Genomic DNA, 10,337 nt, shown 5'->3' on the forward strand with positions numbered 1-10,337 from the left:
CGTTTAGTACTACGCACACACGCACGTTTAGTACTACGCACACGCACGTTTAGTACTACGCACACACGCACGTTTAGTACTACGCACACACGCACGTTTAGTACTACGCACACGCACGTTTAGTACTACGCACACGCACGTTTAGTACTACGCACACGCACGTTTAGTACTACGCACACGCACGTTTAGTACTACGCACACGCACGTTTAGTACTACGCACACGCACGTTTAGTACTACGCACACACGCACGTTTAGTACTACGCACGCACGTTTAGTACTACGCACGCACGTTTAGTACTACGCACACACGTTTAGTACTACGCACGCACGGATAGTACTACGCACGCACGGATAGTACTACGCACGCACGGATAGTACTACGCACGCACGGATAGTACTGCAATTATCTACGCATGGATAGTACCAAAAATCTACGCATGGATAGTACAAATCTACGCATGGATAGTACCAAAAACATCACACGCATGGATAGTACCAAAAACATCACACGCATGGATAGTACCAAAAACATCACACGCATGGATAGTACCAAAAACATCACACGCATGGATAGTACTGCAATCTATATATCTACGTATGGATAGTACCAAGAACATCACACGCATGGATAGTACCAAAAACATCACATCATCAGTCGATTCCAGAGTTCCTATGCAGAAGGCATGGGCCTTCTAACCGGGGATGTACCGTCAGCATTGCTATTCTGATCGCCTGTACGTTCCGATAACGCTAGGGATTGTTCCGAGCTGGGCATTTCAGCGGAAGGTGCAGCTATTTTTTTGGATGATCTTTCTTCATCTTTAACCTTCTCTTTCTTAAAAGAAAACGTAAGCCGATTCTTAAAACAATTTATCTTTCCAAGCATAGTTCGCACGTAGTTATCATGAATGTGCTTGGCTTCAAAATACTGCTGGAGACCTCGAAATTTTCTTTCGCGTGCGGCAATAGTCGCTTCGGTCTCCTGTAATGCCCTTTCTAGTTTCGATAAATTCTGCTTCTGCTCAGTTAAATCTTCTGTAGCTTTTGACAGCCTATCTTCAATCTCAGGCAACCCAGGCCACCCCAGTGATTGGCGACGGGCTTGCTCTTTAGGACCAACACTCTGTTCAGCAGCAGTTGTCCTTTCGAGTTCCCTGATCTCGTGGCGCAATTCTACCAACCATGCCGTTGTTGTTCGAATTCCTTTTTCATATTCACGCTTCTTCGCGTAATCCACTTCCGCCTGGGTCACAACGTTCGGATCAAGCTTCTCCCTAAGCCTGAGGAGCTGCTTGTTGGTGTTCTCAAGTAAAGTCTCCAAAAGGTTCAGACTCTGATCAAGTTCCGGCTGTACCTGGTCGATCTCTTCGGCAGTTTCCTTCATTTCGGCAAGCATCTTCTTCATCTGAGAGTCGATAGCGCTTGCTCCACGCTCATCGAGGGTTGAAATTTCGTCATCTCCAGACATTTGATTTGGATTTTGCTTTCCGCTGCTTCTTTACTTCAGCTGTCTTTGTATTTTCTACCGTTCAAACCAGACACATGATATTTTTGTTAGTAATAGATAGTATTTTGTCTCCTACCAAGAATTTCTGCTAACACACTATGACGCTCTTTATATAATCGTTGGATGGCTGCTAATTTTCGCGTTGCCTTATTTTCAATCAATTGCTTAGCAAAACAGGTCGAAATTAACTAACAGGCTTGACGTTGACTCGTAGCATCCGCAAAATTATTAAACTTACAGAAATTTAGCTTAGTTATTTTTATTACAGAAGATATATAATTAACAGGCGCTGTCTAATTCGAGCAAATTGTGTTTATTACTGTGCAATGAACTTTCCAAAGACAGCTAAAGAGCTTTTCCGCACCACTATTAGGCAGAATTTAAATAAAAAACATAAATGGATATTTATTCGTCATAAATGTCATCATTCATGTGTGATATATATATATATATATGTATATATATCTATAAATTAAGATAGTGGTTCCGTAAAAAAAACGAAAGTTGGGATGCGATCCTATTGGGGGTCAAGGCACACGTGAGGTACTACAACGTATTTATAATATGAATGGAAGTACGAAACATTGGAGCAGATTTGCTTCTGTTTACTGTATGTAGTTCAGTGAAACGGAGATAATATCAATATCCAGATATTTGATTAAATGTGGGATCAACATGCATAAATGAGAAGATGGGAGAACATAAAGGTATCCCTAGCAAAGTGGTATTCTCGTATGAGTATATACAATGTTTTTACGCCATTGTCGTTTTCTGTCAGGTGATAATGACGGTAGAATTTAACCCCAGTGTCAGCCTAACATAGTTTACCTTCATGATACACATACGGTTTTTCCACTGTTTTCGGTGCAAGCGTACGCTAAAGCTGATGAAGATGGTAATTATTTGCAGTAATCTGCAATATCTTTACGCTGCCTCTGTAACCCGGCTCAATCCGATCGAAGCTATCTTGTAATTTCATATCTACAACGAATATATAATATTTTTGAGGAATATTTCTCTGCAGTGGTATACTTTTTTACTGCTAGTAGATCGATAACTAAGGAATGTTGTAACTTTACAAATATTCGGATTAGAGTAGGACTTCAACCAGTAACGCCCTTCGCAGTAACGCAGTGAGAGGGTCCCATTTTATCACCAGCAGATAAATTCTGCCGTATAGGTGACCGCAACGGAAGAGCAAATAATGGCGAATATATCGTGCTATGGCGTACAGTCGAGGGCGCTCGATCCGGCGAAGCCATTTCACTCTCCACGGAATGTCGGTTACCAATTCGTAGACTGTCTGCCCATTCCTAAAAGAATAGAAACAAGACATACATAGACGAAACCGAAGCCATATGTTAGAGGGACTTATGGCAATCTGCATCTATTAATGATGCTTTTTAAAAGTTATAAAGAATTTCTAAAATGTGCCGCTAAACAACCCCGCTGTCGTATCGAAATTTTATAATACACACTGCATGTTTAATAATACTACTGAACTAAAGCGGATCTTGAAAAGATGCTGTTAATTCGCCTAAAGTCTGACTTTTCACATAATTAGCTTATTCATCTCGTAATTCTCGTAGAGGTAAAGCAATTTTTCGCTCGCCATGGTGTTGCGCTGGATCGTTTCGATTGAATCGAGTGAATAATGGACCAGATGACACGGGCTCAGAAGATGCTAGGCGCTAACCGGGTCCTACGCTAGGAGATGCAGGATTCTTGATAATTCCTAAGTTCCAGACAAGGAACTTCCATGTGCCACCGGCATGTAAATCATTGCTCTCCGGTTCACTACCGTTTAAAATAACAAGTTGGTTGATCATTGATATAAAACAATGTGGTATTTAGATTTTGCAAGGCTTTTTTTTTAACATAGTCAAACGTATGCACCGAAATCTACAAATATAATGTTTAGCAGTCCTATAGAACGAACGGATTTCCTAACGTCTTCCTTCCCTCCACCCTTAAAGGTCGGAACTGATCTTAGGTTGTTTAAGTTATGAGCTGATGTGAACCGCAAATACGAATTCCCATCCAGTTGTTTTTGCAGCTGCTTGTGGAGCTTTACAAATTCATTAAAGTTTAATGGCAGCGTCTTTGTGTTTGTTCCATTCAGTGTTAGCTTCATCACATATTTTTTGTAGGACGATTTGCAGAGAGCACTAACCCTTGACATGCGGATGATGGTGCTCGGTGCCATTGTCTGAATCATTATCGGTATCAACGTTACTTTTGCCACCGTTTGCCCTTTACAGCACGTACTTGTCGACGAGATCAATTAGATATGGGTTCTTCTTTGCCTTGTGCACAAACTATAGATAGGTCAGAGAAAATAATGAAATGCGTCAATTGTTCTTTTTCATGCGGTCGATGTGAGTTGGCCGCCTACGCCAAAATCTGCTAACTTTACGTCGCTCTGCTCCGACAACAGAAAGTTTGCTGCTTTGGTATCACGATGTAACTTTCCCTCATTGTGCAAGTATCTCAAGTCTTTCGGTACCTGCCGGAGGATGATTGCTACGGCAACTAAATAGGAAGAGTTACAAACTTTACAATAGCGAATCAGCCATACATGTAATGGTTAAATGTAGGCAGGCGTTTGTGATGAAGTACACGTAATACATAACTAATAGTGTTAATAGTTCCAAACAGTCATGATCTTTTCGCCTACTTTAGAAAACGACCATCGTATGTCACTGCATCGTTAGTGCTGCCCTGCTAGTATTCATTGTTTATATTTTTCCAGAAGCCAGCCTTGATCTGTTATCAAAGGCTCTAGAAATTCCCATGCGAAGCTTATCGATTAGGATTAAATATTCCCGACATTGTTGCGTTTTAAAGGTTTGTGTTGTCTAACATTAAAAGAACTTTACGGATATACTACATTGGATAATTTCATTGTTCATTCTCACCCACATGTGCGCTTCGAAGCGTGCGGCTTTCATGAGATCGACAACACTGCCATCTCCAACATATTCCGTGATAATCCACAGTTTCGAAGGCCGAAGGTACTATCCGAAGTAGCGTATCACACTGCGATAAAATCTGCATGGTTAGTGGTCACTGGGCATAGATAGGGCGAAACAATGTCAGAAAAATAAAGTATTGGCATTGAACAGAAAACAAACACTTGTAGCTCAATCAGTAGTTGCATGATCACCCCTTGGTCTGACTGTACTTTGCATACTAGTAACTGTATGATGGTATTTACAATTTCAGCTAAAAATGATCATACAGATAGTTGATATCTTCAGTACTGAGCTATAAATATGCTTATATTAGAAAGATTCAGTATGATTAAAGTAAATTCCTATATATTGCAGGAACTACAAAACATCTGTGTGATATACTATTTCAGGAACTCAGTAAGATGTTAATTAATAAACAGAGCGATGATTTGAATCGTGCTTTCTATATTCCCTTATCTCCATCAACTGGCGAGTCCTTCTCCTTCTCTGCTTTAGAAAGCGTATCAATTTAGTTACGAAATGACTAGTATTAAACAAGACAAGAACATATCCCGTCAATAAACCAATCACTATATAATACAATGGCAACACGTATGCCGCAGCAATAATTATGAAAAGAACCAAAAAAAAAAAACAAACGATACAGAAATCTATTGCATTACGATCAGCCCATTCTGCAATTAATACTTGATCGAGATGATTATGTCAAGCTAATGGAACGTTCTGTTCCTCTTAGAGGAATATAGAGATAGTCAGAGAGATATAAAGTTACTGCTTTACAGGTCCAAACGGTTAAACTAGTTAAGTTACGGAAAAAACCTCTCCGGCACGGCTCGATAGAATAAAGTCTGTCGACTAGCAAGAAAAAATCAATTTCAGCTACTGTAAATAACGCGTGATACTATGATAGCACAAAACGGGACCCCATCGTCTCGCAAGCTAGTGAACACATTGCTATGGTGACCGTAACTAACAGGGATATACTCACGCTCGTTCAAATCTTAGCATTGGAGAAAAACTATGAATGCGTAGAAAAATAAGAACAGATGAAAAGGGGAATTAAAAAATAAAGTTTAATCATAAATGTTGATAGCTGCTGGCGTGTATGCCGTTTTATAGGCCTGTTGGACAAACGCCAGATAATTTCAGTAAGGTTCTCTCTGGTTACACTCCTAATGAAAGCAAGTCCTTAATTCTACACCGCTAAGTGATTTTGTAGAAATAAATGTGCAGAAAGAAAAAAACATGTATGGAAATGACGAGGGGGGTAATGGTCGATCAGGGTGACACAGAAGTTACCGGTTCATAGACCAAGGAAATACTTGCCAAAATGAAAAAAGGAACAGAATATCGATCTGATACAGAGGAAATTCTACCAGAATGTAATTCTGCCGGAGGGTTTGCACTCTCAGCACCCATTCCAACAAGTTTAAAGGCCGGGTTCAGACGTGCTAACCCAAGCTAAATGGGACTACGCAAAGAAGCGGGAATATGAGGCAGCAATTTAGATTTGTACAACGTTACCCGTTGCGAAGTAAAGTATTGGTTCTGAAAGCGGTACAGTGTATTGCCAACCAGAAGACAACCATTATGTTTCACATTGAGGACACAGTATGGCGGCGTTTTTATTGAGGTTACAGGTGGAAATTGTAGTGATCGAAACAGCAACCGATTTGGATGTCTACGGCAATACTTGGAAACTACAAATCTATTATTAGACCAGCGAAATATCTACCGATGGTTAACGACCAGCAATGCTGATACGTACAGATCAGCCACGTATAACATCACATCTCTGGCCAGCAGACCGATGCTTCATAGGGACAGATCCGGACCGAGGGTAGGACTGACTTAACCGACGTATAGAGCATTTCTTGGCCTATAGCTCACCTGGACGTTAACCAAGCCTCGTCCATTTGAAACTAAGAAGCTGCAAAATTAGAAATCGAAGAAAAAATTAAACGGTAGTGAGTTTATCTCTTCTATAAATGAATTTTCAAATTAACTCGAATGTTCTCTTTGCTACTGATTGACAACTGTTTAACGAACGTAATTCTACCAATGTACTCGCCCAGGACTCGTTGAGTCAAATTAACTGAAACTTCGAGAAGTGAAATTAGGCCACTTTACTGATGTTCTTCGTTCAGCTATCTGCTTTAGGTTGAAACATGGTAATGACGATTTTTTAATGTTCTGTTTTTATTTTATTTGTTCACTTTTCCCATAGTCTTCCATATCATTTGAAAGCGCTCTTTCTCTCCTGTATGGGTCCGTTGAGAACCGACCTCAGTGTTGAGTTCAGGCTACGAAACTGGAAGTACCAGGTGAAAAGAGCAAGTTCTGGAAGGTGGGACCTTAAACGTAGTCTATTTTTTCCGGCTATATAAGATCCTTGTCGACAACTCGTGAACCAACTGAAAAGACGAACCTATTGTAAACATCCCGAACGCATGAGGAACTTGGCTGCGCCATCTATCGAGATAACGGGTAGCTCCAGGTAGAAACATTTTGCGTATGATTCCGGGTGTAATACGAGCACGGAGAAAAATCGAAAAGTTAGCTAACATTAGGCCCCAGAAGCCGGAACTTCGTTCGGAACATTTAGGAGTTGTAACAGCTGTTTGCACACCTACGAGGATGCGGAAACGAAACAAAGGCGCCACTCAAGAGAAGGCCTTTTTCTATGCATAAAATTTACGAGCTAAATTAGCTTCACCTCGAGACGTGAAAGCGCTTCATTCCTATTGACAACCACAAGTTTCTATTTTCTCCAACCCGACAATATAATAGCGTAGATCACAATGCTCAACCGCCAAATGGAAACCTCCAAGGTCGCTACCCTCGATTCTTTCGAATTTCTTTCTTATTTTGTTAAAGTAGCTCATACAAACAAAGGAGCGCGTAGTATGCCGACCTACAGTCAGTTAGCAACAATAAGCTCTGGCATCGTTGGAAGAGATCGAAATCGATTCGATGAGTTGGCAATATGAGTAAACAGGCAGAGACAAACCTGAGCAGAGCAATGTAAAATGCAACCGTAGGCCTACGAGAAAACTACGGCCGTAACATGTTCACAGCTTAACAAAAAATAGGTACTATCTTAACTAGCTGAGGGATTATACCCAGGTTTTGGACCGACGAGTTACTGGGTTGTGCCACTGATGAACGTATACATGTTAAGTTTCAATAAAGGGCAATCTTTAAAGATGAATTTCACTTTGTTTGTTTGATTGAGATTGAGACGAGTTTGACGTTTGATGAATTAAGAAATTTTAGCTCTATACAGATGTGAAGCTAAGGTCTAAATTTAAACTGAATTTAGAACAATAAGTGAGTAGCACTTGAGCCTTTGCGGCAATTTCAAGTAATACCTCAAAATGAGACGTATGCTACAAGCAAACTTGTTTGATAGCCAGATGAGCCAAATCAGGCCAATGGCTCCAATGGGGAATTGCTGATCTGCTGTCCAGCAGGCAAAAGAGTTCAATTCTGATATTTGATTTTCGCAGGAATGATTTTTCAATTTTCTGACATCCTATAGTTTCGCGCTGGATCGGACAAAGGAACATCGACCTAGTAAAGACGGAACATAGCAAACATGCTTCCTCGACGGGTTGATACAGAGCTCCCAGAGGAATTTCGTACGGGCTCTGGATACGTTTGACGTTCGTACGGTGCAAAAAATATTTGGTTAGAACTCAAGTTCAATCAGCATCAGAGAGTTAATTCGCATGAGCATGAAGGCGTGAAAAATTGGATGCAGGAAACGTAAACAAGGACATATTGTTAGGTCAGTGACTGCGATTACTTGTTGATCTTTTTGTAATTATTTTTTTACAATTTATTGACTCGAAGAGATAGGTTACAGTGTTTCACCGTATGTTCAATTATCCCGTAGAACTTTATTAGGCACACTGTTAACCTTATTAACACAAACATTAGAAAAAAAAAGATCGGAAACCTTTTAGAAGGCTACCGATGCTAAAGAAATACTTATTAAGCTCTGTTCTTAATTTAAACAGCTTTAAGCAGGATAACTGTGATTACGGCTTAAAACATGCCATATCTTTTAGCTTTAATCTCCAAGTTCCCATCAAAACCATTACTAAACTTCATATTCGAGCTTTGTTGGTTAACTAAATCATCAAGATACCGCCAGTTGACATCTAGAGCCAATCTGTTTCGTCGTTACGGTTCTGCAGCGGGGCAAGGAAAGACAAGCTACTAATACCACTTGTGACGAGAATCACGCTACCTATTGAAAACCTATTAGTACTGGGAGAAATTGGGCTTGTCCTTTTCACCTTTAATTCAATAAATTAAATACATAAAAAGATATGTGCAAGTTAGTCCTAAAGAGAATAGTTTGGGTTTTTATAGATAATTTAGAACTTTCAATTCAGCTTTCAAGAATTTAGAAATTTTCATGATACAACCATATGAGCTCCATATGAGTGACGAATAACGCCAACGGGCGATGGTTGGAAGAGGAGTATATAAACAAAAGTATAAACAAACAGAAAGACTGACTTCTTACCATCTATCGAATGGTTTGATATTTTGAGAGGCTTGTAAACCGAACCTCGAGCGCATTTACATCGTTAAAAAAAAAGCTAAAATTGCTTCTACTATTTAATGGGTAAACACATCGGGGCAAGGAAATGTTTCACGTTTAATTACACGAAAAATATCGTAACAAACACCCTCATTTCCTCCAATTTAATGGGTAGAGTTGCAAAGTACGCAGTGGTAACTATAAGCCGCAACCGTGGTCAGGGCATGTTGGGATAATGTGCTTTACCAGTCGAAAATCATACGCGTTAAGGAGCTAACGGTAGCGTTCAGATGCCCATAGCGTGCAAATATATAACTACTTAGTATTATTATCGCAGAATGTAGTTTAGTTTATTAAAAAATTTGCAAATAAAAAATTGCATCCGTGTGCATCTGCTCACCCGGACCGCATTCTTGTCTACCAGGCACCGCAGCCTAAATAGGTAGGGTAAACCTAGTTTGGGCCAGGGATGCTACTACTCGTAATATTATTCGTGGTTATTATTAGACTATGATTAAACATGATAGGTTTAGCGGGGCATTCATTCGAAAGCGAGATTGTTCCCAAAGATTAGTCTGCATTAGTCCCCGTAATAGTTTAACAATTAACATATTTGTCTGCTAATCTTAGGAGTATCTTGCAATCTAGCCTCGCATCTGGACATAGATAAACAGGCTTCGTATCGTGCTGGAAGCTAGCCAGGCGTTTAATGGAACTTTTTCTAATGGCGATACCTGACGTAAGCTCGAAACATAGAGGTCTGTACTTTGTTCAAGTAGCATACTCTTATCAGTTCTTGTATGGCGTTTTGCAAATTCGCATCCATCCATAAGTATGACTATGAAACGCGCGTTCACGTCTGCATGTGCATACTGCGTACAATGTGAATGAAGTTGCGACAATTATAAACATAACTGATATGAATGCGGATATACGTTTGAACCTTCTGATTTGCGTGTGTTTATTATTGCTTAATAATTTTCTATATGAAAATCCTGTACTAAATTGCTGAATGTTTAAATATGGTGGCGTTGTATGCCAATAAGGATTGATGAAACAAATAAATGTATTATTGTTGAGTTCTACATTTAATAGAGTACCTTCATAAATTAATACCCTATAGAAAAGATGCTACTACGTACTGTCACCCATATGTTCGACTATATATTATTAGTACATATATATATACATTTATGCCGCCTTACCCAGAACACTTAGCGTGACTTTAAGGACTAATAGAGCGACTATTTTCGTATAAATGTTGCACATGAAGACGTCTAAACGTATATAAACCCACA

At 39.8% G+C, this 10,337-nt stretch overlaps 1 protein-coding gene and 1 long non-coding RNA gene across 2 annotated transcripts; both read right to left on the minus strand.

Annotated features, from left to right (window-relative positions):
* Positions 1 to 6: 6 nt before the first annotated feature.
* On the minus strand, positions 7 to 1,589 carry LOC147752518 (uncharacterized). Its single transcript, XM_086971362.1, has 2 exons — positions 479 to 1,589; positions 7 to 433 (listed from the first exon to the last, which is right to left on the minus strand). The coding sequence occupies exon 1, from the start codon at positions 1,468 to 1,470 to the stop codon at positions 673 to 675; it is 798 nt and encodes a 265-aa protein (XP_086827488.1). The 5' UTR covers positions 1,471 to 1,589; the 3' UTR covers positions 7 to 433; positions 479 to 672.
* A 202-nt stretch (positions 1,590 to 1,791) lies between these two features.
* On the minus strand, positions 1,792 to 6,384 carry LOC111267548 (uncharacterized). Its single transcript, XR_002684700.2, has 3 exons — positions 6,253 to 6,384; positions 4,432 to 4,548; positions 1,792 to 2,822 (listed from the first exon to the last, which is right to left on the minus strand). It is a non-coding gene; the product is annotated as an uncharacterized LOC111267548 (long non-coding RNA).
* Between the last annotated feature and the right edge of the window lie 3,953 nt (positions 6,385 to 10,337).

Source organism: Varroa jacobsoni, unplaced genomic scaffold, assembly GCF_002532875.2.
Source record: "Varroa jacobsoni isolate VJ856 unplaced genomic scaffold, vjacob_1.0 scaffold_1199, whole genome shotgun sequence".
Taxonomy (NCBI): Eukaryota; Metazoa; Arthropoda; class Arachnida; order Mesostigmata; family Varroidae; genus Varroa; species Varroa jacobsoni.